This window comes from Sminthopsis crassicaudata, chromosome 2 (assembly GCF_048593235.1).
Source record: "Sminthopsis crassicaudata isolate SCR6 chromosome 2, ASM4859323v1, whole genome shotgun sequence".
NCBI lineage: Eukaryota > Metazoa > Chordata > Mammalia > Dasyuromorphia > Dasyuridae > Sminthopsis > Sminthopsis crassicaudata.
In genome coordinates, this window is record NC_133618.1 from 382998310 (window position 1) to 383015901 (window position 17592).

The 17592-nt window shown below is 32.6% G+C and overlaps 1 protein-coding gene across 3 annotated transcripts in view; it reads left to right on the top strand.

Moving 5' to 3' along the window:
* Positions 1-17592, top strand: part of ATG2B (autophagy related 2B) — a 117846-nt gene that overhangs the window by 38301 nt on the left and 61953 nt on the right. The window contains exons 6-13 of one of the 3 annotated variants that reach the window (XM_074291361.1): positions 1457-1636; positions 8866-8962; positions 9377-9559; positions 13212-13366; positions 13462-13570; positions 14279-14540; positions 15922-16072; positions 17467-17559. In XM_074291361.1, the coding sequence (XP_074147462.1) occupies positions 1457-1636; positions 8866-8962; positions 9377-9559; positions 13212-13366; positions 13462-13570; positions 14279-14540; positions 15922-16072; positions 17467-17559 (1230 nt within the window). Of the gene's footprint in view, positions 1-1456; positions 1637-6403; positions 7107-8865; positions 8963-9376; positions 9560-13211; positions 13367-13461; positions 13571-14278; positions 14541-15921; positions 16073-17466; positions 17560-17592 lie in introns of those variants that run through there. The other 2 variants (XM_074291362.1, XM_074291363.1) reach the window with 2 other exon arrangements.

A 17592-nucleotide genomic window follows, 5' to 3' on the forward strand; every position in this document is an offset into this window, starting at 1 on the left:
AGAATCCCCTTAAATCTTCATCTGTCTTGTCTTCTTGTAGGTCTTGCCAAGCTGCCTTCTCCTTTACTTATACTTACCCATTCCTTTTTCTTCTATGAGCTCCCTCTGTCACCTTTAGTATTAGTTTATTCTATTGGCTTCTTTATGAGCAATGTTCAGCTCTTTCTTTATCTTTCAGAAGTTTTCACAGACAGACCCAGCCATCTTAGAAGGAGCTTACTATCTTCAGTGCATCTTCTTTGTTAAAACCAACTCACTTTCAACCCTTTTTAAGTTTATCATTGATTTCTTAGTTGCTAAGTGTGAAGGCTATTTTTCACTTTTTATCTTACTTGAGTTTCCTGGAGCTTTTGATATACTCAATCAGTCCCTCCTGCATACTCTCCCTTTTTCTTGGTTTATGTGACATTATTCTTTTCTGTTACATCTACCTGCTTAACTGTTCTTTCATGTTCTCCTCAATTGCAACATAGTCGATATTTTGCCTGTTTGCAGGTATTTACCAAGGTTCTGTTTTCTGTTCTTTCCTTTGGTGATTTCATCTACTCTGCATTAATTTCTCTTTACATAGTTGACTCCCAGATTTGAATAGGATAATAAATATGAAGTTGGTGGGGATTTATAGGTCATTAAATCCAATGCCTTCATTTTACAGATGGAGAAACTGACAATTAGAGAGATTATGTAACTTCCTCAGGGTTATCCAACTAATAAATAAAGTCTAAGAATCCAGATGTAGATATTTGTGACTATTAAATTCCCTATTTTTAGTCCTAATATCGCTAATATTTCATGAATTGTAGTCTTGCACCTACAATTGTCTGCTGAAAATCTCTGCTTTGGGTGTCTTTTTACCTTTTTGAAGTCATATCCAAAATGAAATTACTTAAACCATTGCCTTCTCTAAATTAATTTATTTTTATTGTTAGAATGTTTTGCATGTTAATACATGTTAAAAGCTTTTTAGAAAGTTTTTTTTTTAGATTTGAATTTGGTTGAAAATTTCAGTTAAAAGATATTTTTCTTTTTTTTAAGGATAGATCAATTGAAGAATCTTTTATACTGTAGATTAAGTAGTTGTATATGAATCCTTATTTTAAAAAATTAGATTATACTTTAAAAGCAATAGAGACACTTACAAATGTAAGAAACTGGTGGATCTTTTTGTGAAGCAGAAAATACCTGTCAGTTAACTATTATTAAACTACATGGCTTGCATTATACTTGTGTTGGCAAGAATTTTTCCATACTTCTTTAAAGAAAGAAAGCCCTGCCTTTTTGAAGTATTATTTTCCCTTAGTATGATTTATACTAGCCATTCTGCCATAGTGTTTTTTTTTTTTTTTTTTTTTTTAATTACTATTTTTGGTCTCTTCTTCCTTGACTTTTGGTTTATTAGACCAGTATAATTTTCATAATTTGCTAATACTTTACCTTATTTTGTTGCATCTTGTAGGAAACTGAACCAAAACTTTCACCCAGTTGGAATCCGAAAATTGTTTATGAGCCACACCCACAGCTCACTAGAAATTTCCCAGAGGTAGCACCTACTGCTCCTGTTCAGGTTGGAAAGATGATTGGTAGAATGGAGCTGAGCCTTACATTAAAACAAAATGAAGTACTTCCTGGAGCTAAGGTTAGTTAATTTTATTTTTCTATGATGCTAAGTATGTCTCTAATCTCTATATAGCAAAAGTTATGAGCCATTATGGAGATTTCAAATTACTGGGATATTTCTATCCAGCTTGTTTATATGGATTTGTTATCACTTTTATACTCAGACCTCATTACTGTCAGAATCAAGCATTCTCATTATGGTTGCTGAACCCTTTTTCTTTTTAGTAGTCTTGCAAATTCTTTTATTTCTCACTGCCTACCATCTAGGCCAAAGCTTCTTGAATTGTGGGTGACAACCCTATGTGGGGTTGCATAACTGAATGTGGAGGGCTTGAAATTTTGATTTATTGCCTCGAAATGTTTGATTTATATGCCTATTTTTGATACTACATGTTATGGGCCAGAACTCTACTTGAAACAAAGATTCTTATAACTCAGTGTTAAGTCAATGGAATTGATAAGACAATGGTTATCTAATTTAGCATGGTGATTAATAGTTCTCTAGTTCAGTATGATTGATTTAATCTTACCACAAATAATGGTTCCCTAGTGATATAATGATTGGTTTATACTCAGTATACTGTAAAAGATCTAATTATAATAGAACATATAAGCTGGGACAAACTCAACCAGGGTCAGACTTGGAGAAGACAGAGGACTATAGGAGGGAGCTCAAGCTCTCTGAATCAAGGAGAGAGATTCACTCCATCTCATAGCATCTTGGTGGCTAGCCTGTCCTCCTGCATTTCCTCCACTGAGCCAAGCTAGCCTCGGCTCCAGGCAAGGAGACAATAAAGACTTTGGACCTGGCTATTCTTGTGGTGATTACTCAGCTGAAATGAAGGCTGCTCCATAGACCTCCAGAAAACCAACCAGAACACTATATTTTGACATCCGAATGAGGGGCTAAGGATTTAAGTCCAGACTGACACGATCCTGAGTTCAGTGGAAAAGTCTCCATGACCCAGAAATAGGGTGAGTTCCAAAAACAGACAAGAAGGAAACTTTAAGGGCTAAATTAGTATTTTAGCTGAAATGAGGCAAATGTTTAGAAAGGAGCCTTTTCCACTGCAAGGAAAATGTGTAGAAAGTATGGTTAGACTAATAAAAAAAGTTTGATTGTAACTTGGAAGCAGATCATTGAACTTGTCAAAATATTAAAATACACATCTCCTTGGTTCTCTAAGGAAAAAGAAATAGATCCAGACGAGTGGAAATTAGTAGGAGAGCAACTAAGTGAATATTACAGTGATAATGGTTCTGATTCAGTTTCTAAAGAAACATTTAATTTCTAAAGAAACATACAATTGCCTTTAGGAAATTACCTAAGTTATAGAATAAGGAAAAAGAAGAAAGTGCAGGAGGGGGAGGATACTGACAAACTATGTGAAAAGCATGAAGAATTAGACAAGAATGGAAGTACAATTCTGATGAAATTAAGGAGTGTGGTGCTTCACAGCAGGAGCGATTAGGGCATTACCCAATCCCTGACTTATCCCCCTCAATTAACCTTTCATGGGTGGAGGGAAGAGGAGGGGGAGCGGTGACACAATCAGCACCACCTATGAAGCAGCCAGTGACAAGGTTTCAAAAAACATTAGTTAAAGCTAAAAAAGGACAGGATATATCTGATTTAAAAAAAAAAAATGCATACCCTGTTTTTCAAGAGTTTGACTCCTTTTGATCTGGAAATAATTAAGGATTTGAAAAAGGGTTGCACTCTTTATGGGGCTACATCATCTTATGTTTAGATAGTATTAGAGAATTTGGCTTATGAAAATTTAACCCTTAGTGATTGGAAATATGTAGCAAGGACATGTTTAGAACCTGGACAAAACTTGTTATGGCTTTCGGAGTATTGTGAACTATGTAGGGTACAAGCCCAACAAAATAGGCAAACTAAAGTTAATATACAAATCACCTTTGACCAACTAGCAGGTAAAGGTCAATATGCAGACACTTCAGTACAGATTAATTACTCTTTGATAGCATATGAGCAAATTGCTGCTGCTGCTATCAAAGTATGGGACTCCCTCCCAGGAAAACAATATAGAGGGGAAGCCTTCACAAAAATAGAGCAAGGTCCAAATGAACCCTTTGCTGATTTTGTGGGATATCTGCAGATAGCTGTCACAAGAACCATTGGTGAAAATGCAGTGACAGAAATTATGATAAGACAACTGGCTAAGGAAACTGTTAATGAGGTTTGTAGAAGAATCATTCTAGAACTACACAAGGATGCTCCTTTAGAGGAGATCATAAGATTCTGTGCCACAGTGGACATAAATGCCTTTTATACACAGGCTATGATGCAGAACATTGGAAGACGGGGTCCCTCTTGGCAAGGGACTTCTAGAGAGACTCATTGATGCTTTCAGTATGGTGAAGTAAGGCATCTGAAAGCTCAATGTAGGCATAGAGTGAGAAAACAGGGTGAGAGAACAAGACCCCAAACTCCATGTCCAAAATGCCACAAGGGCTTCCACTGGGCCTCAGAAAGTAGATTGACTTAGGGAAATGAGAGGCTGGGCCCAGCTCCAAGGCCTCAAACAAAAAACAGGTAGGGCATGATGGCAGTGAGTTTACATCCAGAGAGTTTTTAGAAGTTCAATACTCTGATATGATCAGTCAGCAAAGAAGCAATCAGATGGGAGAAAGGGATTACAATTGGGGAGAATACAGGCTTTTTAACCCAACAGAAGGGCAGTGTCCAGTGCATGCAGCTCCAGTGTAATTGCCATGTAATGAGAGATCCAGAAAGTAATGAATGGAAGGGACCAGATAGGTTGTAATTGCCAGGTAATGAGAGATCCAGAAAGTAATGAATGGAAGGGACCAGATAGGTTAACTGCTTGGGAGAAAGTCTTTGCTTGTAGCTCTACAGATCGAGAAGAAATCAGATCGGTGCCAACTAGACATATTCACCTTGTCCACCAGAGACAGACAGAAAAAGAGAAAAAAATCTCAAAACGAAGATCTAAGAAACATCTGACACTGAAAAAGTATGGCTGATAATGAGAGGTTATAGAACTTCAAAACCTGCAGGAATCATTGGATTCTCTGATACATGATGAAACTATTGCAGGACTTCAAAACTTGCAGGAATCATTGGATTCCTGATTCATGAAGTAATGAACAATAGATTGGTTTTGGATAATTTTTATGACTTAGGAACAAGTATAATTCCTCATGTTTGAATCATGTTGTTTGTTACATCACTAGTAGCCTATGTTACCATGTGCTTATGTAATAACTCCCATGTTGATGGATTTATGTATAACCTGTTAAAGTAAGACCCTTCAGAAACCCGCTAATCTGGTTTGATTCCCCATTTCCCTTTGGTGTTTTCATCTCCATTTTTGATGTTTTCATCACTTTTTCTGAGAAGTCACAAAAGGTGTGATCATCTCTTTTTTGGGGGTTCTTACCTCCCTGAGAAGTCAGGGAGGGTATAACCACCTATGTTGTAAAACAAAAGAAAGCTGGAGATGTTATGGGCCAGAACTCAGTATTTGAAACAAAGAGTCTTATAACTCAGTGTAAAGTCAATGGAATTGATAAGACAATGGTTATCTAGTTTAGCATGATGATTAATAGTTCTCTAGTTCAGTATTGATTTAATTTTACCACAAATAATGGTTCCCTAGGGATATGATTGGTTTATACTTGGTATACTGTAAATGATCTAATTTTAATAGAGCATATAAGCTGGGATAAACTCAGCCAGGGTCAGACTTGGAGAAGACAGAGGACTATAGGAGGGAGCTCAAGCTCTCTGAATCAAGGAGAGAGGTTCTCTCTATCTCTCAGCACCTGGTAGCTGCACTTCCTCTACTGAGACCAAGCTAGCCCAGGCCCCAGACTTTGGATTTTCTTGTGGTGATTATTCAGCTGAAATGAAGGCTGCTCCAGAGACCTCCAGAAAACCAACCAGAACATTACAACTATATATCTGGGGCCACATTAAAAATTTCTAAGGCAAAAAGGGGCTGCAAGTGGAAAAAGTTTAAGAAGCCCAGATCTAGGCAGTGAGAAGATATTTTTTATTTTAGTAACATGTTTTTCTTGTTGTAAATAATTGAGAATTTAGTATAAATTTGTACTTGGTACATACATTAAGAAAATTCAGGTAAGGGGGAGAATAGTGAGTTGAATTTCACAGTGCTTCTGAAAGATAATTTTTATTAAGTAGCTAGCTTAGATAGAACTGAATAGTTATTTTTGTGATTACATGGAAAAGGTGTCTTTATTTATTTATTTACCCATCAATCAATCAATCAATCAATCAATCAATTAATTAATTAATTAATTTATTACCAAGCTTATAACATTTTTTGGGAAAAAAAAAACAACTTCCATTATAGAGAACCTCTAGCTTATCTCTTAGAGAAGAACATTAAATAGTATATTTGAAAAGCAGTGAGATGTTATGCTTGAGTGGTATGTTATTATTTTGAAAACTTCACAATTTATATGTAAAATTGAGGTTAAATTGAAAAGATGTTCCTTATGTGAAAGTAGCTATTTACCTTACTTGTAGGTATTAGTGGAAACCTGAGTTTTGTGTTTGATTAGTTCTTAGCTGATTAGATTTCTTATTCTAATGATACCTTGGCTGTTTTGAAAGTAAGCTTACCACGAGTATAAGTTTTTTCATTTTTTTGCACAGGTTGAAGCCTGGCCACCCTTATTAAATATTTATTGATTTTTTTTTTTTTTTTTTTTGGTTGTACTTAAATAATACTATGTAACTTCACAGTCCTTCTCATATAGTCACATGATAATGATATAAAGGAATATAAGATCATTGGATTTGCTTCCAAGCTAATTATATAATATTCCAGTAGACTTAACAGAAGATTTTATTCTTGATGAAGGGAGTGTATTTGCCCTTTTTAGGAGAAAGGAGCTATACCAATAGTATTTTGTATTTGCATTTTATTTGTGTTATCAAACCTGCAATTTAAAAAAAAATTCTTAACTGAATATTTTATTGTTGACTTTTGCTTTTTATGGCACTGCTATCTTCCTATCACATGAATTCTTCTCTCATTCAATCCTTCCTTGTAACAAAGAAAACCATTTAAATAAAACTGCATTACATATCTCTACTACTTTCCCTTCCTCTTTTCTGTTCAGATTGAGAGGATGACTGGTAGAATAAAACTGAGCCTTGAATCAAAGTGAAATGAAATATTTCATTTTGTTTAATAATACATTGTTACATTTATATATGACATAATTTGTCCAACCATTTCCCTATTGATAAGTCCCCTTATTTTCTAGTTCTTTATTAGAACAAAAAAGTGCTTCCATGAATATTTTTCTATATATGGCTCCTTTCCCTCTCTCTTTGATCTCTTTAGGATAGGATGGAAAGAATGATTGATGGAAACAAATAAGCACTTATTAAGTGCCTAATATGTGCCAGGTATTGTGTTGAGTGCTTTACAAATATTATCTCATGATCCTCACAACAACCCTGGGAGGTAGGTGTTATTATCCTCATTTTACAGTTGAGGAAATTGAAGCAGATAAAGTTCGGTGATATGCCTAAGGTCACATAATTAAGTGTCTGTCTAAGGCTAAATATGAATTCTGGTTTTGACTTTTTTGAATTTAATTTTCATGTTTATTCTTTTCTAACTTTTGTTGTTGTGTGCTCAATTCATTGATCTCTTTTTTGTGTTGTTGATGCAAGTGTAAAGAAAAAATTTTTTTTTCTCATTGTAACTTCTTTGACTGTATCCCAGAAGATTCAGTAATAGTTCTCATTATTGGCCATTTTATTTTTGATGAAATTATCTGTTGTTTCAATATTTTCTCTTTTGAACTAGCTTTTTTTTTTTTTTTTTTTTTTCCTTAAGACAAGGGATCACACAGCTAGTAAGTATTAAGCGTGAGTTTAGAGTTGAACAGAGGTCCTGACTCCAGGGTCATGTATTAGGGCATAAAAACTTCTAATCAAATGTAGAAAAGCAGAAATATTAAATGCATCTTTTTCAGATCATGATGGAATAAAAATTATATTCACTAAAGAGCAACAATAGGTAAAACTAAGTAATATGAAAGAACAAGTGCTTTAGAGAAAAGTCATAGCAACAATAATTTTATTAAAGAGAATAATAACAATAAGGCATGTCAAAATTTGTGGGATGCAGCCAAAGCAATTCTTAATGGAAAATATCTATTTCTAAATATATTAGTTAGAGAAAGAGAAGAACAGTGAATTGGGTGTGCAAATTAAAATTCTCCATTTAAACATCAAATTAAAAATTCTGAATTCAAAGATTTAAAAAATTGAAAGTAGGGCATCTAGGTGGTGCAGTGGTTAGAGCACCAGACCTGAAGTCAGGGAGGACCTGAGTTGAAATGTGACCTCAAACACTTAACACTTCTTAGCTGTGTGACCCTAGGCAAATGTCACTTAACCCTAATTAACTCAGCCAAAAAAAAAAAAAAAAAAAGTAAAAATAATTGAACCAAAAAACCAGAAACTGGATAATAGATAATAAGTATAATAAAATAATAAGTTACCTCCCCCCTCCCCCCAAATAGATAAGCCTTTGGTTAATTTGATAAGAGAGGAAAGAAGAAAACCAAATTGCCAGTATCAAAAATGAAAGGGATGAAATCACTGCCAATGAAGACAAAATTAAAAAAATTATTAGGTACTATTTTGCCAATTATGCCCCCCAATGAGATCCTAATAAATATCCAAAAGAAGAAATAAAGTACTTAAATGACCTTATCATAGAAAAACAAATTGAATAAGCCATCACTTAATTCCCCAAATCCTTGGGGCCAGATGGATTCACAAGCCAATCCTAGTAAACATTTAAAGAACTATTAACCTCAACATTATATAAACTCTGGAAAAAATAAAGAGTTCTACCAAATTCCTTTTATGACACAAGGTGCTGCTACTTAAGCCAGGAAGAGTGAAAACAGAGAAAGAAAATTTATATTTAAATAGCAAACAAACATTATCTGTAATGGAGATAATTAGAAGCTTTCCCAGATCAAGGGGTTACTTATTGTCATTTGTTATTGTCACTACTATTCAATAACATATTCTAGAAATGTTTTCTATAACAATAAGAGAAGAAAAATAAATAGAAAGAATTGAAATAGGTAATGAGGAAACAAAATTATCATTCTTTGCAGATGATACTTTTTATTTGTACCTCATAATTTATGCGTAATATTTCTGAATTAATTTTGCCTTGTCTTTTTTACCCCCTCAAGTTGGATGTTGATGGACATGTAGACTCAGTACACCTGTTTCTTTCACCAAGGCAAGTTCATCTGATTTTGGACTTGTTGGCTGCTATAGCTGGACCAGGCAAGTAAAATAGAAAAAAAAAAACAAAACTGTAAGGAATAACCTGAATATTAAAATTTCATTTTGACTTTGAATAGAGTTATTATTATTGTAGTTGAAATGTGCAAATATTACTAAATTTATTTGAATTCTTTGTATAAAATCCTAAATGATTATATGGCAGTTCTTTGGCCTGAAGTGCTTAAGCAGCTTTTAAAGTCATATTTGTAGATTTTTGCAGATTTAATTACTTTTAATAACACATTTATTTCCAAATTTGAAATTAATATTATGAATGTCTAAAATGAGTATAGATTTATACTTACTATGTTTAAAAAAGTTATTATTTATATTGAATGAAAATTCTTTTGGGATATGGAAGTGGGAAATAGCCAAATATATATTAATGATATTTCCTTTTATGTGTATATACAGAGAATTCTGGTAAAATAGTGCTACCTCCTAAAGATAGAAAAAATCGTCCAATGCAGCAGGAGGATGAGTATCGGATTCAGTTGGAATTGAATCGTTGTTTACGAAGAGATTCCCTCTCAGTGGGTGCATCATCTGAGCAGAGTTTTTATGAAACAGAGTCGGCTAGAACACCTTCTAGCCGTGGTGAGCATGATTTCACTTTAATTTTTGCCTTTTTTTTTTTTTTTTTTTTTTGAAGGGACACAGCATGAATTTGGAATTTTTGTCATCAATAGTATAGTATATGAGAACAGTATAGACTGATGTACTGGAAAGTGTTGGGAAATAACTTAAATGTAAGAAAAATATTAAAGAATATGTTTTTTGTTGAAATTTTTGAGGTTAGTTGCATTCACACATTATGATTTATAAGAAATGTTTGTTATAGTAGTTTTCATATTTTTAATAGGGACGGATTAAAAGAAACATTAATGCTTGCATAAATTATGTAACAAAAGACAAGTTCAGTATCCTAATATACATTTCAATAGTTAACATATATTATACATTTAATGTGCAAAGCACAAAAAATACAAAGATAAAAATAAAATTCTTTGGCATAAAGAAGCTTATATTCATTCTTCTTTTGGGATATATCATTCATAAATAAGTGTAATAAAATAGGAAGTGAAAGTAGCAAAGAAGATTAGACTATGTGCTGTAGGAGAATAGTAACAACTTGGTAGATCAGAAAGATAAATGGAAAATGTGGTACCTCATTTGAGTCGTCAGTTTTCTATTTTGATTAAGATTGCTGCCACTCTCTAGTCACCCAGTTTTCCAACTTTGCATTTATTCTTGACCCATCTTCCCTTGACGTTAGTTAGACATCTAGTTAGTTGTCAGATCTTGTTGATTCTATATCTATAACATCTCTCATTTTCTCTTTCTTTCTGTTCACAACATAGCATTCTAGTTCAAACTCTCATTTGTCTCCTGAATCATAGAAATAGTCTTCTATTTGTTCTCCCTACCTCAAGTTTCTTTTCATTCTTAGCCATAATTTACATGTCTGCTGAATAAAGTCTGACTTTTTCTATAAATTCCAGTATCTCCCAATTTCTTCTTGGTTGAAGTGTAGACTTCTCTATTTAGATTTATTATGCATTATTTCCTTTCATGTTTTTGAGTCTAAACAAACTGGCCTTTTTGGTGTTACGATAGAGATATTATATTTTATTTTTGTGCCTTTTTTACTGGTTCTCCTCAAGCCTGGATTCTTTCCTCACTTTTGCTAATGTTCCCTGTTTTTTTTCTGACTCTAGTTCCCATATTGTTCCCATAATATCCCCAAATTACCTTGAATTTATTTTGTAATAGTATTAATGTGTACCTGCTGTTACTCTCCAATAGAATGAAACCTTCTTGAGGTCTGGGACCATTTCATTTTGGCTTTTCTGTCTCTAGTGGCTAGCATGGTGATTTCTATGTAATAGATACTTAATAAATTGCATATTGATTGTTTGAAGGTAAACATTATGAAAACTAGAAGTAAAGAATGAGTACATATATGGGGTATAGCTTTTGCAGATACTTGGAGGAAGGAGATGAAGTACTGCATTCATGAAATAGCTGGTAGTTTAAATTTTGTTGAATGTATAGTGAAGAAGCATAGGTATGTGAAATAAGGCAGAAAAGAAAGTAACAAACAGATTGCAGAGGATATTAATGACAGGCTAATGGGCTAATATTTATCTTTGAGGCAGTAATAAACCAATGAAGATCTTTGATCAAGAGTGGTAATATGATTAAATCTCTTATTTAGAATTGCTGTTTTTGTAGTTGCATTAGAGAATCCTTAAAGGAAGATGAAAATAGAGATACAGAGACAAATTAGGAAGCTTTTGTGGAATTCTAGGGAAGAGATAATGAGTGGTTGAACTTAGGGATGCTGCAGTGTGAAATTTGAGAGAAATTAGATTTTGGTGATATTCTCATCTGATTAAATGTTGTAGTAAAAGAAATATGTTGTATCGGGTATTTATTGTTTGTTGATAATTTAAAAAATTTTCCTCATTACTACAATGGCGCCCCTTCAGTAAGGTAACACTCTATGTTAATTAAAGTTATTTAAGGTTCTTTGATTCATGTAGCTGCAGGTGTACCCTTGTTTAGAGATTCTCTGATTAAGTTATGCATAAAATTGAACCTTGTACTCTTTTATCCTGTCTTTACATAGAGAGATTCTCTGTGAAGTGTGACATTCTCTGAAGACTCTGGCTTTTGGATAATATTGCATTAATTATGTTAACTCTGTAATACTAAAAAGCTTCTTTGGGACTGAGGACAGTTCAGAAATCAGCATAGTGTTCCACATAGGAAAACTTGAAAGGATGATGTAGTTGTTTAGATTTTGATAATGGCAAAAGTTAGGTCATTATTGCTGAGTTCATTTTGAGCTGGCTGCAGAATTTATGGTGAGTTGAATAAGTGACCTGATAATAGAATTGAACAGGAAGAAGACTGTTTAAATTGCATAGAATTCTTTGGAGTTTTTTTTTTTTTTTAATTATTATTATTATTATTATTTTTTGCTGAGGCAATTGGCGTTGAACTGGGGTACTCCTGACTTCAGGGCTGGTGCTCTATCTACTGAGTCACCTTAGCTGTCCCTGTAAAGTTTTTAAAAAATACTTTTTTAAATACAAAAATTCTAAAAGTTTTAGTAACATCAAATCTAACTTCAGATCAAAGAAGAAATAAAACAAATCTTTTCTAGGGTAAAATAGTAAATTTAAGCCAAGTCAGTGATTGAGGAAATTATTGGATGGTGCTATTTTCTAGTTTGTCCATATCACAGATTTTTTAGACTATGCTTATTTTGAAAAATTTGATTATGCTTATTTGTTTAAATGATAATTTTGTATTTGTGCTTGTGTTTTCTTAAATCTCAGGCAGTGAGGGTGGATATAAGGAAAAAGGGGGCCTGAGTGATAGAAATGTCAAAAAATTAAGAAAACAAAGTAGAGAGTCATTGAAATATTTGTCAAAATTCACAGAAGAGAACAGGTAGTTTGGTTCAGCACAAGGAAACAAATTTAGCTCTAAAGCTAATGTGTTGAATTATATGTTAAAAAAAAGCAAGCAGTTTGTAATTTTTATAGTTTTACAATAAAACTTATCTTCTTTGTTATATATTGAAGTCTTGGTTCAGTTTTAATAAGCTTAAAACTAAAGCTAATAGGCAATAGGCTTAAAACTGACTTAAATTTCTAATACTTTATTTAATTTTTAATACACGTTGCTTTATGAATCATGTTAGGAAAGACAAATCAGAGCAAAAGGGAAAAACTGGAGGTGAGGGGGGAAAAAAACAGAAAAAAGAAGTGAACATAAAATGTATTGATTTACATTCAGTCTCCATAGATCTTTTTCTGGAGGCAAGTGTCATTTTTCTATCCAAAGTTCATTGGGATTGCCAATAAATGTTGGTAGTTACAAGAAGAGTGGAAGTGGTCATGGGGAACAAGAAATAGTCTGAATTATTGGACCATTGAGTTGGAAATAGGGGAGATAGGAATTGCACTGGGTAGAAAGAATAGATGGGTCTTGATCCTCACAACTGGAAAGGGTATCTTCATTGGAATTCTGGTTCCACTGAACTGTTGACTCAATTTTTTTATTTAATTAGTAAAGTACTTAAATACATCCCCAATACAAAAAAGTTGTTATTCTTTTTATTATAATGTTCATTTATAAGCTTCAACAAATGGGATTGTTTAAAATGTGCCATTTTATACTAAAAATTAGATTATGTACATATACAGTGAAATTAATAAAGTATATTTTTTCCCAGAAGAAGAAGTTTTCTTCTCCATGGCTGATATGGATATGTCTCATAGTCTCTCATCTCTTCCTCCTCTTGGAGATCCTCCAAATATGGATCTTGATCTCTCCTTAACTAGTACATTCACAAATACTCCAGCAGGATCTCCATTGAGTGCCACTGTGGTAAATTATAATTTATTCTGGTTATTGTGTTCTTGTTAACTGTGTTCTTCAAAAATTATGCTCTTTTTTCCTGCAACTGTGTTTTTCTATTATAGCTTCAGCCAACTTGGGGTGACTTTCTTGACCAGCATAAAGAGGAACAACCAATCAAAGGATCTCCATTTTCACCCAACTTAATTCACCAGACATCTTTACAAAGGACTTGTAAGTAAAAACAAAAGTGACTTTTTTTTCCCTTATTCTTTCCTTACTGTAATTTTCTAGATGAAAATATTTGATTTATTTACAAATTACCATTGTTGCTGCTTTCATGTTCTCATTATAATACAAAATGTTTAGACAATTCAGTATAATTTATGAAGAAAATGAAGCAGTTGAACTATTAATTGTACATTATCTTAGCATAGATATCTATTAAATATTAATGTTTTTAGTGAAAACATACACCATAAAAATTACATTTTGTTATTACAGTGTAGGAGTCTTAACCATCTGATTTTTTTTTTACTGTTTATACTTTCCTTGAAAGAGAACCTCAGGTTTCTTCTCTGCAAAATTTAATTGAAATAAACAAGGCATAAAGGAAGATTTGGTGAGCAGATTTTGGGTAATCTTTAATTTTTTTCAATGATTTTTTTTTTAAATTGCAAAAGCCTTGTTTACACATTTACTCCTGTTACGTATTCTTTCCTACTTCAAGTATCAAGGACCCTGGATATGAGATACAGATGGATAATAACTGAATTTCTTTTCTCTTCAAAAAAATTTTCCTGACATCACTTAAACTGTTGGGATCATCTTATTTTTTAAGTTATTACATGAGTAAATGTTTTACAAATTTGGGTGTAATATATTGTTATTGAAAATTAAATTTGTTGCAAATAATTTTTGAAATTTATTTATGTGTTTCAGCTCTTCCTTCCAGATCTGTTTCACTGGATGAGTCCAGGCCTGAACTTATTTTTAGATTAGCTGTGGGAACTTTTTCAGCCTCTGTACTTCACATCGATCCTTTATCACCACCTGAAACTTCTCTGAACCTTAATCCATTGACTACAATGGCATTATATTTCTTTACTTGCATAGAAAAGATTGATCCAGTAAGATTTCTGGCACATGACTTTGAATCCTTCAGAGAAGTCTTTGCAGAGGCTTGTTCTCATGACCACCTTAGGTATGTGTAGTTTCAAAATTTTTATTGTTGAAGTAAGTGAAGAATTAATTAATGATATTTTAAGTAAGCTATGTGATTTATTATAGTTCATATTTTAAATCCAACCTGTAAGTATTAATGAATGGAAAATGAGTGTTACAGTGGTTTATTTTTAGGATCTAGCATATTTGGGTTTTTCAGAAATAGTAATTTCATATAGATATAATATATGGAATCAAGATTTTCTTCTTTCTCCCTTATCTTGGTATTATGCCAGCCCTTTTAAGATATCTTCATGCTTTGATGTTAGTCCAACTAGTAATATATGCTTATTTAGTGGAAGAAGCAAAAAGTAATGAAGTACAACTTGGAATTGGCCAGAAGCAATATGAAATGGGTTAAGGACATCCATAGAACCTTAGTTTGTTATTCTTGTTCGACATGAGTGGAGGCCACAGTAAATATTTGTAGGTATATTTAGTATGCTAATAACTATGATCATCACTCTCTAGTGCCCAGCAATTTAGAGAATATAAATTGAAAATAAGTAATAGTTATTTTTGCCATTTATTCTTTGATCATTTATTAAGTAAAATATTAATTTTGAATCAAGAATTAAATTTCTCTTGGCATGCTTTTCTTTTCCTTCTCCCTTAACCAGTTTATAAAATTTATTATGTTGACCATCTACATTTATCACCCACCAATCTTTACCTTTGTTTTAGTCTCTGTCTCCCTAGTCTAAAAGAATACAATTCTCAACTTGACTAATTAAAGAAAAAGAAACAGAAAAGGAGCAATAAAGCTTATAAAATTTTATGTTTCTCACAGCGGCCTTAGATGTGATTTGTGTTTAAACTAAAAACATAATTTGAGGAACTACCAAAAAGCACCTTTTCACATATGTTTACAAATAAATATATATAGTAGTATAAATGTTGATACAGTGATAGAGGAGCAGTAATATCTGTGATAATAATTGTTCCCTAGCAAGTATAGAGAGGCAATTTTTCATTCTGTGAAAGAATAGTGAGTATTTTATCTTTACATTTAACATTAGAAATGTTTGCAATGATAAATGTTGAAAACTGTCAGACTTGGCAAATAAGTTAACATTTATTTAATGTCACTTGTGTTTCTGTGAGAGTAAAGACATTCATATAGTTGTTTCCCTAAGGAATTTACAGTTCAGTAGGTGAGAGAAAAATATATAAATAACTAAGGTAGGTGCTGTAAAAGATAAATAAAACAAAGTCTGTTGACTCAAGGGTGTGATGATCAAAAAGTGATACTTTGGTTGTTCATTGTCATTTATTAAGGATAAGGGTAAGTCTGAATTACCTATTACGTGGTTTTTATTCTCAAGTAGGTGGATATTTTTAACTAACATTTTTCACAACAGATTTATTGGAACTGGCATCAAAGTATCCTATGAACAAAGGCAAAGATCAGCTTCTCAGTATTTTAGTACCGATATATTGGTTGGACAAATGGAACTTTTGGAGTGCCTTTTTCCTACTGATTCTCATACTGTTTCTACACACTATACGGAGGTATAATAGTTTTATTTTACAAATTTTTTCTAAACAAATTAAATATTTGAAAAGCCCATAGGGATCAACATTTTGTTCCCCCAAAATGTAGAGTTGTGACATGTATAAAAGAATTCATACATTTTTGTTACATGTATATAAGTTATAAGGTGTTTTTAATAAATTCTTAAAGGACATTATAAGGATCTGCAAAAGTTTTTATTGAACTTGCTTGTTCCTGGGCCAAATGGGAAAAAATAGCTTTTCACTTTACTCAGCTTTAAAATAGGTTTAGCTTTAGATAAATTTTTCTCATATAGATCTAAACACATGTAATAAAGATCTAGGCATAATATAGACTAATATTTAGAAGTACAAGAGAGTTTAGAGATCAACCAGATCCACCTCCTTAGGAAACCAAGATCCATAGTGCCTTTACCTGATATCCTTATTAATCAAGCAATGATTATTTTATATTAATTTATGCTTCTAATTTCTCATCATGGTATGGGAGATGCTGAATTGAGGCAGTTGAGCACAAATTATGCAAATATGGTCGAGGAATATATTTTGTGCCTGTTATCTAAGAACGAGCTTAAATTTAGAGATGCTTATCACCAGAGAATTGGCTATTAGGCATTAAATATTATTTATATAGTAACTTCTTAAATCATCTGCTAAGGTGTGAAGGACTTATGATCTGTGCCACTAAAAGTGAAAAAATAACTTACATATATATATGAAACCACAGATCCTTGAAATTAAATTATGGAATCATGAAAATTTGCTTATATATCATTTATGGAGCATTTTACTCATAATTGTGAGGTATGTAGCAGAATAATTACCCTTTTACTGATCATGCTCAGAGAGATTAAGTGATTTTATGGTATAGGAAGTAAATGACAGAGCTGGGAATCAAATTCAAGCTTTCTAGCCCTTTGCTCTTTCTTCTATGCTATGCTTACCTTTCAAAGTAAGACAAATAGTTTAGAAAAGAAATGCTATCTTTCATGATTTAAAGCATAGATTAATTTGTTAGTGATTTAGACAATATGTTCATATTTTTCATTTGGCTACTGTTAACTTTTGTATTTTTTGAAAAGATTGTTTCTGGAGTTATTTTCTTATAGCATGAAATAATGAAGAATCTGAGAAATTATTTTGTAATAATGTTGAAAAATGAGTAAAAGAATTCAGGATAGGAGCAATTAGGTGAGGCAGTAGATAGAGCACCAGCCCTGAAGTCAGGAGGACCTGAGTTCAAATCTAATCTCAGGTACTTAACACTTCCTAGCTGTGTGACCCTGAACAAGTCACTTAACCCCCCCTTGCCTCAGCAAAAAAACAAAACAAAAAAAAGATTTCAGGATAAATGTCATTTATAGTTTGATATATTTGCTTTTTATTTTTAGCTTTTGAGGTTCCATTCTGAAAAAGGAAGTGATTTACATCCCCAGACTTGTCTTCAGCTTCACTATAAACATTCAGATAATAGAGGACCCCAAGTAAGTTTTACTTTTGATTTAATATCAAATTTT